A 19,393-nucleotide genomic window follows, 5' to 3' on the forward strand; every position below is an offset into this window, starting at 1 on the left:
AATCAAACCGGTCTGTTTATAGTACAGTGTAAATACAATGCAAAAGGAACCCGCCCCCCCTCGCCCTCCCCAGTCTAAAACTACAGCGATCAAGTCAAGGAAGATTACAGAAACACACACTGTTGATTTCTTTTTTTAAGGGTTTGGGTCCCCCCTCCCCAACCATGAAAATTTTAAGGCACATGATTGTTACAAACACATTGGCTACTAATTCACCAGTAAGCTGCTGAAATCTAGGGCTTTGGGGGCTTTTTTCTACACAAGAAGATTCCCTCCACTGGATTTGGGGGACTTTGCAAGCCATATGCTCCAACTCTGCTGTTCAGTTCTTTAGCGCTTACATCCCCTCAACTCTGAGCCAGAACAGTTCCCCCCATTCATGCACTCCATTTGCGCTGCCTTGCAACATGCACATCAGACCCGAGAGCACAAAGTATGCTGTGGCACCCTTAAAAAGAAGAAGAAGAAGAGATTGGATTTATACCCCACCCTTCACTACCCAAAGGAGTCTCAGAGCGGCTTACAATGTCCTTTCTCTTCCCCTCCCCAAAACAGACACCCTGTGAGGTAGGTGGGGCTGAGAGAGCTCTGACAGAAACTGCTCTTGAGCAGAACAGCTCAGAGAGAGTTAGGACTGCCCCAAGGTCACTCCAGCAGATGCATGTGGATGAGTGGGGAATCAAACCCGGTTCTCCCAGAAAAGAGTTCGTGCACTTTGCCACCACACCAAACTGGGTATCTTAAAGAGATTGCCTGGTTTTATTGCGGCACGTGCTCTTGTGGTCCATGCCCACCAGTGGCTTTAAAGTGGGTGGCAAACAGTGGTGGGTGTACATTGCTGTGGCACATTGCTGGTTCTCTCGCACACACATGCACACACATGCTTTTCACTTGACGACAGACTGCATCATGGGACACAAGCAGCAGGTTGAGGTGGGAGAGCCCTGAGCTGGCAGGATGGGCTGTAGCATTTAAGACTGCGTCACATAAATATTCTGCTGTGCCAAACACAAAACAAAGCTCTGTGAGCAGATGCAGCAGCGGAGCAGGCAGTGTTAAGGCAGATCCCTCCCTCTTTTTTTTACCTGCATTAGAACCGCCCTGCCCTGACCTGGATGACCCAGCCTAGCCTGATCTCATTTGGATGTTGGAAGCTAAGAAGATGATGCTGGATTTATATCCCGCCCTCCACTCCAAATCTCAGAGTCTCAGAGCGGCTCACAATCTCCTTTGCCTTCCTCCCCTACAACAGACACCCTGTGAGGTGGGTGGGGCTGAGAGAGCTCTCCCAGAAGCTGCCCTTTCAAGGACAACCTCTGCCAGAGCTATGGCTGACCCAAGGCCATTCTAGCAGCTGCAAGTGGGGGAATCAAACCCGGTTCTCCCAGACAAGAGTCCGCACACTTCACCACTACACCAAACTGGCTCTCTACACTACACCAAGCAGGGTCAGCCCTGGTTAGATGGGAGACCACCCAGGAAGTCCAGAGTCGCTCTGCTGGGTTCTGTGTTGTCATCATCCCAGGCTAGGATACTCCCATTTGAAGTGCATTTAAAAAAAATAAATCCCAGGGTGTTTTTAAAGCGCCCACCTGCTACTTGAAACACTGCCACTGCCTCCACCTACTCCAGCACCTCAAGACCCTCCCCCCACCCAGCGTGCTTCAGACCGAGTGCCCTTGACGTCTTGCTTGGGGGCAGGGGTAGAATCCTAGCAGGAGCTCCTTTGCCTATTAAGCCACGCACCCCTGATGTAGCCAATTCTCCAAGAGTTTACAGGGCTCTTTTTTTTGTAAGCTCTTGGAGGATTGGCCACATCAGGGGTGTGTGGCCTAATAGGCAAAGGAGCTCCTGCTAGGATTCCAGCCCTCCTTGGGTGGAAGCAACCCCCAGTCAACCCTCACAGGGAGAGCGTTGTGAGAGCCACCAGACCCCTTGCTTGTCAACTGAGGCTTGTTCACGCACAGGCTGCAGGGGAACAGAAGTGACGCTCACACAGGCGTGAACTGATTTGGACTTAACAAGGGTAGAGCCCAAGGTACTGAGAACAGAATATACGTGTTAGGATGGGGGTTAGAGACTCGTGAGCATTAACCTTGCAGATGAAAACAAACACAAAATGCAGACATACATAAAGTTCCAAGCCATGGGAATAGAATTCTAATATGCGATTGACGGGTGCCTAGAAGTATTCATGGATCAGCCTACATTTATCTGTCACTTTCAGAACTGTGCGAGTGCCGTCTCTTCCAATTCTAAGATGCGCCTCTTGACTTCCAGACCTTCATTTCACTCAAACTATTGTGTAAATTCAGATCTAGCTCCAGATTGTAGAGATATTTCTCCAAGAAAACCCGTAAGCTTTCTAGGAGCAAGCGAAGAGAAAACTCTGCTCAGATACACCGAAACTGGGATTTCCCTGGACCTAAAGCTATGATTATGGGTACCATCCACCCATCTCAGTTTATTCTGCATAGATAGTTACAATATGCCAGCCTCACTTTGGCACCTACGGTACCTGGCACTGCCATATGCTCCTCAAAAGCACTCAAGGGGGACAAGGCAGCAGTCATGTTCTCAGACCTCCATGGAAGCTTTGGTGAGATGAGATGAAAATGAAGCCAACACAGAGACCGATTCCCCACTAGCCTTATGTCGCTCTCATGCTCTTCTTCTCCGCAGGGCTTCCGTTGGATTTCACATTATCTGCCTTGGGGCTGCATCTTGCTTCACCTTTTTCGCGCGGCAAACAGAAACTGGTTTTTAGAGGATCTTGTTTGCTGCACGAAAGAGGCGGAGCGAGTTGCAGCCCCGGGACAGATAGTGTGAAATCCAACAGAAGCCCCATGGAGAAGAGGAGAGTGAGAGCGGCATTAGGCTAGTGGGAAATTAGGCTACTGGGAAATTGCCCAGGTGGATGTGAAACCTCAGTTCCCAGTCACCAGTTGCCTCCCTAAAAAAACACACCACAGCGCAAGATTCTTTCAGGAGCCCAAAGCCAACCCTTTTACAGAGCTTCTAAAGTACCCAGAAGGCAACAATCCTTCTGTTTTTCTCTTGGCGGTGGTGGGGACAGCACTCCGTAGGTTGGTATTCTCTGTCTTGGAGCACACCTAACCATTTTGGATGAAGATGTGGCCACAGCTTATTGTGGTGGACAGAATTTAAGATCCCACCAAGCTGCTGAGTCTGACCTTCATTCTAGAGTAGAATGTATGTTCCGCTCTGACTGGCAGCAGCTCTTCAAGGTTTCAAAGAGATAACAGAGCAGCCGCCTGAGACTCTTAACTGGAGATTTGGGGTACTGAACCTCCATGCAAAGCAGATACTCTGCTACCAAGCCTTGAGGTTTCCTCTTAACCCATGAAGCTGCCTTGTGCTAAGACAGACCATCTAGCTGACTATTGTCTGCTCTGGCCAGCAGCCGCTCTCCATTCAAGTTGCATTCAAACAACTGTGATTAAGACTTTTTAGTGGGAGGTGCCAGTGATTGAATCTGACTCTTTCTGCGTTGTATAGTTGGTGGCTCCACCACTGACATACAAAAAATCCCATATACTTAATTCTGCTGGTCAGGAGAAGGGTCAGTGAATTCCTGCCCTGTGGCCTTTCGAAATGCTGTCCGTCACACCCCATTAATTGAATTTGGAACTAACCAGACCAAGCCCACACACTTTCAAGCATACCTTCTCAGCCAAGAGATCTAGAAACTAGTTTTTTGAAAACAGAATGAAACCACGGTTTCTCTGTGGAGTCTTGTGCCCAACACAAAATCCAGCACTTTTCTAAGCTTAGTTAGACAAATGGGACCTATCTCCTCCCCAAAAAACTATTTCTTTAGGAACATTCCCTTTACTGACTCTTGAAAACTGATCTACATCATTTCTGGAGAACAACCAGAAACCAATATGGTTGGTTCAGACCATGGAGATCAGACATACCAGTCTTTTCAAATTACAACCGCCAGAAAGCAACAATATTAATAGTATGACCACACTCAGGGCTTTTTTTTTTTTTTAGCAGGAACACACAGGAATGCAGTTCTGGCTGGCTTGGTGTCAGGGGTGTGGCCTAATATGCAAATGAGTTCCCGCTGGGCTTTTTCTACAAAAAAGCCAGGACTACACTCATAGTTTTGCCATTGGCCAATAAGAACTGCCCTATTCCATCAGAGCCAAGTCCATCAAGCCTGTACTCTGTTGCCAAGAATGGCCAACCTGACATCCTGCACAAGTCAGATAAATACGGCTTGGCATACACTTGTCTCGCCTTTTGGCCTGAAGTATCAGGTAATATGGTGCCTCCGAAGGCTGAGGTCCCATTTGAAGCCACGCTGGTAAGTGAGTGGATGACTATTGAGAGACCATGAGAAGGCAAGCTGGAAGAGCTGTGCAGCAGCATGCGCAGAGCAGCTACACGTGCTTAGTTTGCCTGCCAGACAGCCGTATCCCTTGCAGATATTGCACGGGCATGCAAATGGGAGATTTTTGCACAAGTTGTAGCACAGTGTAAATAACACACACACACACACACCTAGAACCTGTGCAAAGAAGCCTGGAAAAGCTGTTTTGCCTTTTTCCAATGTCATGTTTAAATCAGGCCTCTGACTGGGGTCTTAGTGACAAGGTGGCCCTTAAAGGAGCTGGGACTCAGTGGCAGAGCATCTGCTTGGCATGCAGGAGGTGGTGTGAAAGACCTGAAACCCTGGCGAGCTGCTGCCAGTCTGAGTAGGCAGTACTAACCCTGATGGACCAGTGGTCTGATTCAGTATAAGGCAGCTTCCAGTGTTCATGTATTCATAGATCTTTAAATGCCCTAATCTGGATAGCTCAGGCTAGCCTGATGTCACTGTATCTCGGAAGCTAATTTTGTTCTTTTCCCACGCAAATGCTATCCTGACCACTTTGCATTCTTAACCACTGCCCACCAGCTATATGCGCCATTGCTCACTGCACCCCATTTCATTGTCTGCAGAAGGATGCATGCCTTCGAACACTTACATTCTGAATGAAACTGTGTTGGTCTTAAAGGTGCTACTGGACTCCTACTTTGTTCTGTTGCTTCAGACTAGCACAGCTGCCCACCTGGGTCAGCCCCGGTTAGTTTGGGATTGGAACAGGCCTCCGATTCAGCAGGAGCTCACAGGAGCACAGCTCCTGAACCTTTCTGACAGTTGCTCCTCTTCCTCCCTCCCTACCTTGTCCATTGAATAGTAGGTGCAGATGTATAACAAGCCCTGGATTAGGACAGCGGGCAGCCAGCCAGCCACCAGGGGCTTTGCCATGCCCCCAGACCCTCATTAACCCCTGGAGAAGCCCCCCCCCCCTTTATCCACTTCTTATGTGATTTTGGGCCGCCTGTGGCTTGCTGGCCTTTTGACTGGGGGTGGCAGCCCAGGAGAACCCCAGGTTAGCAAGGCCTGCTTGGGCTGGCTGGATCTCTAGCCAGCCCAAGCAGGCCTCGTTCGCCCGGGGCTCTCCTTTCTTGCACCGGGTTGCTTTTGGCTGGGGGGGGGCAGCATATGCTAATGAGTTATGCTAATGAGCTCCACCACGTATTTTTCTACGAAACGGCCCCTGGATGGGAGACCACCAAGGAAGTCTAGGGTTACAGGCCAAGGCAAACCACCTCTGTGCGTCTCTTGCCTTAAAATCTCTATGGGGCCATCGTAAATTGGATGCGACTTTACGGCCCCTTCCCACCCCCAAATTATATCGAAGCAACATCCTGGCAGTGCTTGCAAAGTTCCCTGTGATTTATTGACTTGCTCGCTCACATACGATGACGTGACATGACAGCCACACACAGATCTTCACTGAGCAGAGGATGGAAGGAGGAGCTGCCTCCCTCCCTGTCACAGTCCCAGCATGTGCTGCTAAGCCCCCCCCCCCAACCGCTGTGGTACACGACACACAGATTACTAATATCGGTGGGAAGCAGCCACAAGAAGCTCCGACACGCCAAAGGGACATACAGAATTAGCAGTTACAAACACAAAGAACAAGCGGGGAGGAGGGGGGTGTCGAGAGAGGAAGAGATCCTTGCCGAAGGGCAAGTCCACGGGTGACTGACCAGTCCCTTTGGAACTCCTCCAAGACATTCACACTTTGGTTCATTACGGACAGACTGCCACTGTGGCTAATCTGGACTGCCCAGGCAGTGGTGCACTTGCTTTCAGAACAGGTCCTTTTCTCCAAAGGGAGCATCTCCGCGTAACAAACTTCAACAGGGTTCCGACCTGGTCCATGGTTGTGATATTAGCCTAGGAAACCTTAAAATGATGGCACTGAGAAGTAAGACTGCACAAAGGAGGTCACGTCAGGCCAGAGGTCCGACTAAACTCAGACAGATGCCACCAGGCAGCCCACAGAAAGGGCCTAAAAACAACCGACTTCCCTTCTGGTTGCTTCTCAGCAGTTGAGATTTAGAGGTACACTGCTCCTGAACTTGAGGGTTTCCTTTAGCTGTTCACCAAGAATTGAATTCCTCTCTTTTTAAAGTCGTCTATGCCAGAATTATGTAAGAAACCCTTCACTTGTTTCTCCTGCTACGACTCTCCTCAAGACGGAGGCTATGACCGTTAAAACAGTCTAAGCAAGGCTGTGTGAAATCTGCATTTTAAACACAGCCAAAATGCGGCAGCTTAAATCGATTATGCAAGTCAAAGCAAGCATGTTTGGGTTGCATAAGTCATTCCAGTTCTGCTAGACATTGGTCGGGGCCAATGAGTGCTAAGCGCAGCAGTGAAGTCTTTTTCTCCAGCTGAGGAAAATACAGCACAACCTTTCCTCCCTTTCAGACTAATGTTCATACTTCGGAGACACAGCCCTGGCGAGGCTTGTAAAACAGATGTGCCTACACTCCAGAGTCACTAAGCCACTTCTGTGCTCCACAGCCAATACAAGTCGGTTTCTGGCAATCTCCCTGTATTATCTGCTATTTTCTTGTCTCCTAACCTCCCCGTGGCAACTCACGCACCACAAGATCTCAGGTAGGGATTCTCCCTGCCTCAGTGTCTGAAAGGTACAAGAGACTTCAAAACGAAACAGCAGGAGCATAATCAGAAATTCCATTTAACATATACATCTAGACAGGTTGTTCTTCCAGTGGCATTTTGACTCCCGGTTCTTTGGTAAATAAACAGAACCGGGCACAGACGGATGTCAGGACGTAGAACTTTCCCTTGCAGGGGCCTAATAAACTACAAAACAGACTCGGTTAGCTATAACTGTCAGACAAGCATTTTCTTTTAAAAAAAAAAACACCCTTTGTATACAAAAAGAATTACACAAGATTCTTAAAGATGGTATAAAAGTGTTTGGCATTAACAGCCCAGTTAAAAGGATCGTCACTGATCAATAGTAGAAGTATGAAAGAGCACCATTGTTAGAAGCTAGAGAAGGTTTTTGATCTGGATTCAAACTGTTGTTTAGATGCGAAGATGCCCCTGGCTTGGAATCTAAAGACAGCAGCCTGCCTTTGGTTCTTTGGCCAATCAGAGTTTCTTTTGGCCAGCTCAGCCTCCCTCTTATTGGTCACCGTGACCTTCCTTTGATTCAAATTGCCTCTGCTTTCTTAAAAATTCAGAGGTAACCCCAGTAGAATGTTTGAGATGGGAGGGGGGGGGGAATGGGTTGTATCTGCTTGTGTCTGTACCATTCAAATTTCTGAAAAGCTTCTGGCACCGGTCTTTCCCTGAATCAATGCAAAAAAAAAAAAAAATGCTTTCCAGCCACAAACTTTACTTACATGGTTTTGGCAACCTATTTTCTGCACAACAATATATAGATATAGATATATATTTATATATGTAATTCATGTCAAATTTTATTTTCTTTATACTCCAGAAGATACAAAGCTCTTGATGCTTGCTTTTTTTAAAAAGGATTTTAAATTTTTTTTTTACAAAAAGTTAGATGTTTAACTAATACAGTAAATTTTTTTTGTTTCATTTTTATCTCCCAACTCCCCACCCTGATCATTTAAAATTACAAAGGAAACAGCAGGCACTGGGGGGGGGGGAACAAAATCCAAAATAAAGCTTGTTGGATTCAAAAAACATGTGCTTTCCAATCACGCCATAAGTGAATGTGGCCACCAACCACGTTTTAGTGAAAGAGAAACAGAGAGCAAGAGAAAAACAGGAGGCAAGTGTCATCAACGGGTTTTTAAAAAAATCAGTATCCTGCTTTCATTTCCTGTCTATAGCAGACCAAACCCTAAAATAATGTAGTTAAAGCACAAAGAATCACTGTATACGGTTCAGGGGGAAGAAAAGGGATATGGTTAAATCCACCAATGGCAAAAGTGTTGCGTCAAAGAGACCTTAGAGAAGACTTTGCCCATAAGTGGGAGGTCTTCCTTTCTCAGTTGTAAAACCCTAATGACTGACTAAAGAATCCACACATGTGACTCGAAGGAAAAAAAAAACATTACAGTTCCCTTTGAAGCACAGTTTGTTAATATCTTAGCCAAAAATCATAGAAGCTGTCCAGCGGTGGGTGATTATTTTAACAGCAACGCTAAAATAAAATCTGAAGCATACCGTTTCATTTTCAGCACATCTCCCTAAGCAAGGACACATTTGCTTTGCTTACATGTTATGGCAACGGACCCCACCTTGAGGCACTGGAAGTTCAGTCGCCGTCGATCCAACACTGACATGCTGAAAATTTAGAAGAGTTGGGGGGGAATTCCCCCTGTTCTAACACAGTATGAATGCCAGCAACGAGAAAAAGTCAATCCGTTCCAGATTTGTCTGAGGTTTCTGAATAAGGACAGCAAAAAATAAAAAATAAAAAAAACCCTTGGATGAACCATTTATATGTTTGGAAGTACAAAAAAAAAAAGAGCCATTACAGAAGTCTAAAAGGCAGAAGAATTGTACATCGTTGTAGTGAAAATAGAGAGAGCACAGTGTGATATCGCTTACTTCAAAAGCAGATTATACAGCCCATGCCAGTCTCGGCTACCACCTTCTGAGCCATTCAACCAAGATATTTTTCCTCTCTCTTTCTCCTTTCAGCAAATCCCAACAAACAACTCAACGCTTCTGCACTTCCCAAAAGAATAAAACCTCAATTATTAGGCCACAAAAATAATTAGAATCACTATTTTTTTTTAAAAAAAATTCACAGTTCAAAAAAGAACAAAAGGAAAAAAGAGGGGGGAAAGTGCTATTTCTCATGACTACCCAAGGTATACTGTTGAATATTTTTGCCGTTTCTCTTGCCTTTTGATTTCCTTCCCCATCTCATGACCTTCACTCCCTACTTGGCACCATCCACTTAGAAGAGTCAGCTAAGAACCTAATCTGTTAGACGTAAGCTCGGATCTTGATTCTGCCTTCTCCTGTGGGAAGCAGGGCTGTTGGGCGGGAAGACAGGCCCAGCTTGTAAGGCAGACTGCTCCAAGGCTGACCGATGAAGATCACCTTGCCCTCCACGCTCCCCACGGGATCCACAGTCCGTTTGATTCCACCGATGCAAAGGAAAAAAAAAAGGAATGCAAGAACCTCCGAATCCAAATGGCAGTGATGAGTAATGAGATCCTGTGGGTTGATTTCTTCTTTTAGTCGAGGGAAAAATAATAATAAAACAAGCGGCTGGACTTTAGCCCTGAAAGAAAGAAAAGTCAGAGCCGATTAATACTGAGACTGGGGGGGTGGGGTGTCAGTCTTTGCAACCGTGCAGCCCACGCTGATCTCCTCCACCCTTAATGGGGGCAATGACCAGTGTTCCCCCTAAGCTTAGTGTGAGCTAACTCACAGTTTTTTAGCCTCCGGCTCACAAATCTTTGTCTTAGCTCAGGAAGGATGCCCCAGAGCATACTAATTTAATTCAGTAGCTCACAGCTTTAATGCTAGTAGCTTGCAAAGTAGAATTTCTGCTCACAAGACTCCGCAGCTTAGAGGGAACATTGGTGATGACCAGTGTTCCATGCTGAGTGTGAGCTAGCTCAGTTTTTTTAGCCTCCAGCTCACACATTTTTGTCTTAGCTCATGAAAAATAGCCCCAGAGCGCACTAATTTATGCAGTAGCTCACAACTTTAAATGCCAGTAGCTCACAAAGTAGAATTTTTGCTCATAAGACTCTACAGCTTAGAGGGAGTATTGGTGATGATCACAAGTTGTCTCTTTCTCTTCTCCCAGAAAGAACACCTCCCCTTTTAGAAGAGCTACCATACACCTTCTGCTTCTCTGGCTCCAAAGCTCCCGCAGTGGTCAGGGCACATCTTTCCTTGTGCTACATCTGGTGCGGCTTGAGCTGTGTGTGTGGATTAAGAGCATGTTCTGTTGCTGGGGGCGTATGTTCAGTTTGTGCACGGAGGCCCCTGCATTGCTTCTCCTAGGACTGTCACACCCTCTCCAGCCATCTTTCAGCTGTGGGGTTTCCCCGAAGCAGCTCTGCACAAGTTAGAAGAGCAAGATTTGAGCCCAGCTGCACCTTAAAAGGCCCAACAATTCCAGGGGGTAAGCTTTTGAGAGTCAAAGCTGCTTTGTAAGACAGAAGCAGGATTGGAGATCCCTGAACCCTGTAATCCTGTCTGAAGGTGGGAAGGGTGCTGCAAATTTATTGAACATATATGAACATATGAAGCTGACTTATACTGAATCAGACCCTCGGTCCATCAAAGTCAGTATTGTCTTCTCAGACTGGCAGCGGCTCTCCAGGGTCTCAAGCTGAGGTTTTTCACACCTATTTGCCTGGACCCTTTTTTGGAGATGCCAGGGATTGAACCTGGGACCTTCTGCTTCCCAAGCAGATGCTCTACCACTGAGCCACCATCCCTCCCCAATTGACTCATTTAAAATGTTTATTAGCCACCTTTCTTCCCTACGGAACTCAAGGTGGCTTACAAACGTCTAGGTAAACCACATCAAATAAAAGACATCAAAACCTGTTTAAAATCGCTATTCGGGATTGCTACTAAACGTAACCAAATACAGTCTTCAACTGCCTCCAAAGATCAAAAGTGAGGAGGGCTTGGTGCACTGCTCTGGAGCCGATTAGGGAGGATGCAGAGGTACAAATGCAAAATGCCATCTGCTGGATCAGAGCAGGAAGGAGAGCTTAGAGGCAGAAAGTGAGCATCTGTACTGAGAGAAGAAATGCGACATCCCTATTCAGCTCTGGTGGCCTCCGTTGCTCTGAATCTGTGAATGAACTCAAGCCCAGCAATCTCAGGTGCAGTTGAAACCTTCCTTTGATGCTTCTGTTTGAAGACTGCCACTCTTGGGTCAGCAGCGGAACATCCTGGAAGACTGACATGTTCTCCTTTGTATCCTGTTGTGTACTGAATTTAATGTTTCGCGGGAAGTTTTGTGTGCACCTGGGCAACCACGGGAAATGCTAGAGAGTCTTGATTGATTTGAACTCAAAGTAGCAACCAATGAGCAGTCTTGGTGCAAAACTTGACCGCCATAATTTGGTATGGGAAACGGTGTGTGTGTGTGTTTCGTTTGCATGTATATAAGCGGGGTCTCGGCCCCGCCATGTTGCCTTAGTATGTAGTTATCAATAAAGCATGTTCCTGATTGAACTCCTACGTGTTGAACCCAGTATTTAACGCATCCCAACTCCCTTCTTTACAACCTACCTTCTGACTGGGATAGAAGGGCTCCTGCTTGTACCTGATGAAGAGAGTTTGACTTTCAACGCTTCAGGGGTGGGGTTCTAGCAGGAGCTCCTTTGCATATTAGGCCACACACCCCTGATGTAGCCAATCCGCCAAGAGCTTACAAAAAAGAGCCTTGTGAGCTCTTGGAGGATTGGCTACATCAAGGGTGCATGGGTTTTTTTGCTTTCATGTTGCAGCTAACTCTTGGCAACCCTGCAGGGTTTTCAAGGCGTTCAGAGGGGGCTTCTGTGTTGTGACTCTGGTATTCTCTGGTGGTCTCGCATCCCAATACTAACCAGGCCCAGTCCTGCTAGCTTCTGAGATCTGACAAAACTGGGTTAGCCTGGGCTATCCGAGTCAGAGCCCACACCTCCTAAGTAACTTACAAAATTTGCACAGGATAGAGAAGGCAGAGAAAGAAGTCCTTTTCTCCCTTTCTCACAATTCAAGAGATCGTGAGCACTCAATGAAATTGCTGAGCAGTCGGGTTAGAACTGATAACAGGAAGTACTTCTTCACCCAAAGGGTGATTAACACATGGAATTCACTGCCACAGGAGGTTGTAGCGGCGCTTGTAGCAGTAGCTACAAGCGTAGCCAGCTTAAAGAGGGGACTGGATCAACATATGGAGCAGAGGTCCATCAGTGGCTATTAGCCACAGCATATTGTTGGAACTCTTTCTGGGACAAGTGATGCTCTTTATTCTTGGTGCTTGGGGGGGCAACAGTGGGAGGGCTTCTAGTGTCCTGGCCCCACTGGTGGACCTCCTGATGTCACCTGGGTTTTGGCCATTGTGTGACACAGAGCGTTGGACTGGATGGGCCATTGGCCTGATCCAACATGGCTTCTTATGTTCTTAATTCCCATTTCCACTGTCTCATATCAAGCGTCTTCTGAGAGTCCTCCAGGAAGGAGAAAGGTGGAAACGAAAGACTCCTGGACTCTTTCCTTGCCAGTAGAGAAAGGGGGAGGGGGAGCAAGAAGCAGAGAAGGCTGCGATAGGGAAGTTAATCTCAAGCACCAATTACCATGGAAAGAACCTATCATGCATGCAAATTAGACCCAGGAGTTAACAGGCTGGGGTTTAGGGTCACGGGCATCCACCAAAGCATTCAGGTGGCACTGAAATGTTCAAGGAGGGGGCTTTTCGGCATTTTCATTTTCTTTGCTTTTTGCTTTGCATTTGCCTTTACTGTTGTTTTCCCCCCACTTCCACCGTTGTACTAATAACTAAAACCCCTTGTTTGTTCTTGAGCACTTACAATAAACTTTATACCGCCTGTGGCCTCATGTCTCTTTGGTCATGGATAGAAGGTGTTTTGTTAAGAAGGAAGGCAGGGCTGAGTGGGTGAGTGGGTGGGTGCTCTGGGCCCTCCCAGACAGACCTTTATCAGAGTGGTGGTAGCCAGTAGGAGGCCCTTCCTGGTCTACCTCCATACCCTGTTTTTGTTTTTAAAAAACAGATTCCTCCCTGTCCTCTGCTTTAGACGCAAACACGGTAGACACATGTAGAAATACGTGGGGATCGCCTGCTACATCCAGGTTGGTCCTTACTCCACCGGCTGTATTGCGTGACATTTTATCCAAATGCATGGAGCGAAGTATACACTACACAACGCACACATACGCAGCGATGCAGGACATGCGCAAACAAGGCAAGTTAATCTCGAGCACCAATTACCATGAAAAGAACCTACCATGCATGCAAATTAGACCCAGGAGTCAACAGGCTGGGGTTTAGGGTCACGGGCATCCACCAGAGTCACCGAAGCCCTGTTACTCCTGCTAATGGTTTTCCTATTTGTGTCATTCTGCAGCAAACAGGGTGAGGCGTTAAAAAGGCAAAACAGAGCAGATTAATCAAACAGACAAACAAACAAACAAACTTGGCAGTTCAAAAGGGTTGCAAGGAAGCATTAGTGCAGACTAAGAGAGAGAGAGAGCGACAGTGAGATTCAGCCACGTGTGCTTTTATTGCAGAGACCAACATCTGTGAGCATCAACCCAGTGAGGTCCACAGCAGCTGAGCCAGAGGACTGCAAACTACTTGGAAATCAACACACCTGTCACTTTTTGTTTTGGGGTCTGGCCTTCTAAGCAAGAGGAACCAACTGATTTCCCTGTAGTACCTGCCGTTACCTTGTCCAGACAGCAAACCATAAATGTGGTCTAAGCACATTACCTGGGGGGGTCATGATACAAATGAGCAGGGTGGGGAACAAAAAACGTTAACTCCCACAGGAAATAATGTTCACTTAAGTGATGTTAATGTGAACTTACTTAGCATTATAAGTCCTGAGCTCTCATATTCCGAGTTACACAAAACATTTATCTGAGATGAGATATGTGTCATTCTGCAGAGTCCCTTCCTTTTTTTGATAAATCAGTACTAGATTTGGCAACTGGCTTATTCGTCTTCTAAGTTTTGTGGCAAGCTCTAATAACCAGAAGGGGCATAATCCATTGCCTTTCCTGCTAGTATCTCGGAGTTTTACCATTGTCCCTCTCTGCCCTCCTTTGCATCTACCCCGTCGATCCACGATCATAACTCAAATTCTTTCTCATTCCCACCCCCCCGGGAGCCAATTTCCATGCAGTCTAGGGTAAAAACTGTACAGCTGTTTTCTGACTCTCCTCAAAAGCTTGTTCCGATAAGTGAAGTTCTGCTGTAAGGGCATGTGAGTGTGCTGGTGAGATCCGCAGATTGATTTATCTGTTATGCTGCTATTTTTCTCTTCCCAGTTCTCTCTCTGGCTTTGCTCGTCTGTCATCCAAGCAGCGACGCTCAATGAAGAGTTCAATAATAGTTTTGCATCTTTTTAAAATCCCAAATTAAAGATTGTAAATGGCAGTAAACCACTAAGCAAGTTTTTCACTTCATACACACACACACTGGGAAATTGCAAAAAGGCTGCAAACGCCAAGGGCTTGCACACCATGAAAGAAAAACCTTAAGGGCAATTCTGCATCATAGCCGACCCACAAGGCTTTCTTTGTGTTAATTTGTGTGGAAAAGCATCACCCATGTGGGAATGGTACGATCTGAGGAGGCCCCAATCCCTGTGGTAAAATGGCAGGAGGGCTCCTCATGACTGCCAGCATGAGATACACCACATATTGAAATGCCCAGCATTTTGGAAACATGGCCTGCTTCCACCCAAGGGTTTTTCCCCGAGGGAAAGCACGAAGTCCCATGGAATAAAGAGGAAAAGTCATACGATGTGCTCATTCCAAGCATGATTTCTGGAGTACCCAGGCCTTTTGCCTTTTATCTGGAGGGGGGGAACCCCCCCCCAACCCCAATCAACCTGTTTTCCTTCCATTTTAGCGGAATCTCTGGAACTGTCCATGGGGCCACTTTTTCACTCACCACAAGGGGAAACGGAGAGGCACTCAGGAGATTGATTTGCAGGTTTTCTTCTTTTTTTTTGTTTTACTGTGTTTGGTTTTATTGTTGTGAGTAGTGGTGAACAGGTCTGGCAAGAAGGCTTACCATAGAGTTTTTGGGGACTCCTAGAGCTACCTATGTCACCTCCCCCTTTTTTTTTACTAGAAGTGACACTGTGCCATAGCTGCTGTTGTGGCCCTCCCTGTATTCCGGCCCACAACTCCTCCTTTCAGTTGCCAGGTGCTGCCTGGCAACCTTCTCACTTCTGACCACGAAGCAGGGCCAGCATCATCAGCTGTCAGCATCATCAGACGCCTGCCAAGGTCCACACCCTTTCAAAGGGCTCCTTGCCAACTTCCAGAGTTCCCTGGGCCTGCTTCTTGTTCTCCTCGCTCCTCCTGATTGCTTGCCAGCCTCTCCAAAGGAGAGCACCAGAGGTCACAGGAGAGAAGGAGGAGCCACAGTTGCCCCTCACTGTACTCCCCCCTCTCTCTCTGGGGGAAGGTAAGGGCTTGGACCCAGCAGGAGAGGATGAGCTGGTGGGTGGTGATGAGGAAGAAGAAGAAGACTGCAGATTTATACCCCGCCCTTCTCTCTGAATCAGAGACTCAGAGTGGCTCACAATCTCCTATATCTTCCTCCCCCACAATAGACCCTGTGAGGTGAGTGGGGCTGAGGGAGCTCTCACAGCAGTTGCCCTTTCAAGGACAACTCTTGCGAAAGCCATGGCTGACCCAAGGCCATTCCAGCAACTGAAAGCGGAGGAGGGGGGAACCAAACCCGGTTCTCCCAGATAAAATTCCGCACACTTAACTTCTACACCAAACTGGAGGCAACAGGCCTAGAACAGAGATGGTATCTCGTGCGACAGACCCTTAAAGTCTGCAGCGGGCCCTGCTGCAGGACACTAATGTGGATTCCACTCCATTCTCCTGGACCAAAATGTGGTGGCTGCTAAACCCCACTAATAGCCGTGTGGCTATTAATAACAATGGGTGTGGCGCTCCGGCTGATCTGGGCAGAACAAGGCCCTGATCTGGATAGAACAAGATTTGAACTAGGTCCTCATTGTTGGAACAGCGACTGAAATCTTGTCACCCACGACTCGAGGCGTATCCCTCCCCACTGCGCTTGCTCAATCGAACTCCACGAGCCAAGCAGAGCAGGAGGGAAAGAGGGCAGTGTGTCTCGGGGTCACGGCAAAGCTGCAGGATTCTTCAGCGAAGACCTGGCTATATACAGCATCCGGCTTATCGGATTTGTCGTCGCTGCGGCGTGATCAAGAGACAATGGATTATGTTAACAAGGCAAGGAGATTTTTTTTTTTTTAAGTTCCTGACAAAGAGTGGGACTGAAACAATCCTTTCATGCTCCAGACAAAGGGAGGGGGAAATAATCCGCTTCGGGACCCAAGCAAGGGCAGTAATTACTTTGCCGCAAGGACAGAAGAGATGATTGAGTCCAACCCTGCTTTGAACAGACGAGAAACGCAGCTTTTGGAGAGGGCAGAAGAAGAAGCAGAGGAAGAGATTTCTCCTGGGAGAAACTGCATGGATTGCTGAGACTGAAAAGCCCACCAGTGAAAGAGTAGTATTTCTTAAAGCAAGGCTCTTTGATCCAAGAAGTCAAAGGATTCTGTGTATTGGGTTGCATTAGTTTAGTGATTCTTGCAATCTGTATTGATGGGGTTCACCCAAACCAGATTCTGAGCAGTCAAAATGACCGAGGGATTGGCACAATTTAGTTTAGTTTAGTTTATTTACGATTTATATTCTGCCCTTCCCACTGAAGTGGCTCAGGGCGGCTCACAGCACATAAAATCTAACATAAAAGTATTAAATTTAAACATTTTACACAGTTAAAACATTAAAAAACATAACAGCAGTCTATTAAAACTACACTCAGTTTCCAATGCCAGTTAGTTATAAGCCAGCCGGAAGAGGGCTGTCTTACAGGCCCTGCGGAACTGGGCAAGGTTCCGCAGGGCCCTCACCTCTTCCGGCAGCTGGTTCCACCAGGAAGGGGCCATTACAGAGAAAGCCCTGTCCCTGGTAGATTTCAGGCGGACTTCCTTTGGCTCGGGGACAACGAGCAGATTTTGAGTTCCCGATCTCAGTACTCTCTGGGGAACATGTGGGGAGAGACGGTCCCTCAGGTAGGCAGGTCCTAGGCCATATAGGGCTTTAAAGGTAATGACCAGCACCTTGTACCGAACTCGGTATATTATTGGCAGCCAGTGCAGAACCCGGAGCCCCAGCCGAATGTGCTCCCATCTTGGGAGCCCCAATAACAACCAGGCGGCGGCATTCTGCACTAACTGCAACTTCCGGGTTCGGCACAAGGGCAGCCCCATGTAGAGGGCATTGCAGTAGTCCAACCTCGAGGTGACCGTTGCATGGATCACCGTTGCTAGATCGTCACGCTCCAGGAAAGGGGCCAACTGCCTCGCCCGCCTAAGATGACACCATACACTGCGACAGCCACACTGCTGATCACCATTGTGATGAGTAGGTGTGTCCCAGGAATCTTTACATGTACCTGACTGTGCATCATGGATCACAGCCACAACTGGGAGGAGCTGCCACGCGGATAGGCCATAAGCAATTTGTCTTCCGTTGATGAATATGGGGGCCTAAAGAGACCAATTATGGGAGAGCAGCCGTGGCATACAACGAGCAAAGGAAACAAAGTTTGCTTTCATGCACACTGGATAACGCACTTCAGCAACAGTTTGCAACTGGATTGTGTAACAAATGATTGCTAAAGTGCAGTGAGAGTACATTATCCTATGTGTGTGAAAGCAGCCAGAGAGAGAAAGAGGTGGAGACAGAGAAAGGGATGAGAACAGGGACAAAAATAAGAAAAAAAGCAAGAATAACAGGAGAAAGACAGAGATTCCGTTCAAACATAATGTGAAACAATTGCTTATTTTAACTATGATTCAACTGTGCTGTCAGGATTTGGCTTGCAGACAGTCCTTCAAATCCTAGTTTACCTCAACCAACACTGGTTGCATTACCTTCACTCTTTTCACTACTGATTCCACAAATACCTGCCTGGTATTCCAGTATGCATGGCAGTACCAGGTTATTACACCAAGAGTCAGTTGTCCAAACACAGTTAAGACCAGGGTTCCCTCTAAGATGAGTTATGAGCTAGCTCACAGTTTTTTAGCCTCCAACTCACACATTTTTGTCTTAGCTCAGGAAAAATGCTCCCAGAGCAAACTGATTTATGCAGTCGCTCACCACTTTAATACCAGTAGCTCACAAAATAGACTTTTTGCTCACAAGACTCCACAGCTTAGAGGGAGTATTGGTTAAGACCCACTGTGGTTAATAATATGGCAACACCCCCCCCCCCCCCAATATCAGGGTTGGATTTCAGATCCTGGATTGACCTGACCATAGATGGGCTTGCTTCCTAATTATCACAATAACTGCAGTTAACTTCATTAAACCATGGTTTCACATGAGAGTTGAACTGAACCAGAGAAAGGGTGAAAAACAGAGAACGAAGAATAGAAATGGAAATCTGGAGGGGGATTAACAGGTAGTTGCTTAGAGCTCAAGAGGTCTGGAAAAAAAAACTGGCTAAACCACTGACTAAGTTTGAAATTGTATCTTCCACAAATGTGGTGCACATAGGCAGGGGTGGAATTCTAGCAGGAGCTCCTTTGCATATTAGGCCACACACCCCTGATGTAGCCAATCCTCCAAGAGCTTACAAAAAAGAGCCTTGTAAGCTCTTGGAGGACTGGCTACATCAGGGGGTGTGGTCTAATATGCAAAGGAGTTCCTGCTAGAATTCCATCTCTGCATATGGGGGCGTATGTGCCGATGATGAATATGTAGGGCAAAGTATGCGTTGCACACCAATCTGCATGGACACGTGCACACCACCTTCCACTCCTTCTCACCATGGAAACCACGAGGGAGCAGAGGTGCTCGAAGTGACTATTCTCAGAACAAAGTCTCCTGCACAGCTATAGACTTGGGGAGTGGGGCTGGTTTCGAGCAGGCACTGAAAGCAACAACAAAAAGACACATGCCTTTGCATACAAACAGCTGTTAGGAACTTCAACGTCACAAGGAGGCTCCTGGAACGAATGACATGCCTCCAGTCCTTTGTACCAAGTCTTCAAGTCAAACCATGTTTCCCACATCCCCCAAAGGAAAGGGGAAATGCATTCCAGCAGGACCCAGAATGAGCAGAAGATACAAACTGGTCCTGTTTAGCTGGTGGCTCTGGATCTCTAAGGAGGAGTTGGTGGGAGAATGACCAAAGTGGTAGTAGGGATTGATCGAGATGGTCTTCTTAAGGTCAAAGGGCTATGAAGGGAAAATAAGAGTCTCCCTGAGAGAAAATCTGGATCTTAGGAAGCC

General features: G+C 47.1%; 1 protein-coding gene across 10 annotated transcripts in view; it reads right to left on the reverse strand.

Annotated features, from left to right (window-relative positions):
* Nucleotides 1-9,561: 9,561 nt before the first annotated feature.
* ARVCF (ARVCF delta catenin family member) overlaps nt 9,562-19,393 on the reverse strand; it is a 628,036-nt gene continuing 618,204 nt past the window's right edge. For 7 of the 10 annotated variants that reach the window (XM_060249540.1, XM_060249534.1, XM_060249533.1 and 4 more), the window contains one exon: nt 18,909-19,031. In XM_060249540.1, the coding sequence (XP_060105523.1) occupies nt 18,924-19,031 (108 nt within the window). In that variant the 3' untranslated portion in view covers nt 18,909-18,923. Of the gene's footprint in view, nt 9,618-13,317; nt 13,432-18,908; nt 19,032-19,393 lie in introns of those variants that run through there. The other 3 variants (XM_060249537.1, XM_060249535.1, XM_060249538.1) reach the window with 2 other exon arrangements.

This window comes from Heteronotia binoei, chromosome 11 (assembly GCF_032191835.1).
Source record: "Heteronotia binoei isolate CCM8104 ecotype False Entrance Well chromosome 11, APGP_CSIRO_Hbin_v1, whole genome shotgun sequence".
NCBI classification, from domain to species: Eukaryota; Metazoa; Chordata; class Lepidosauria; order Squamata; family Gekkonidae; genus Heteronotia; species Heteronotia binoei.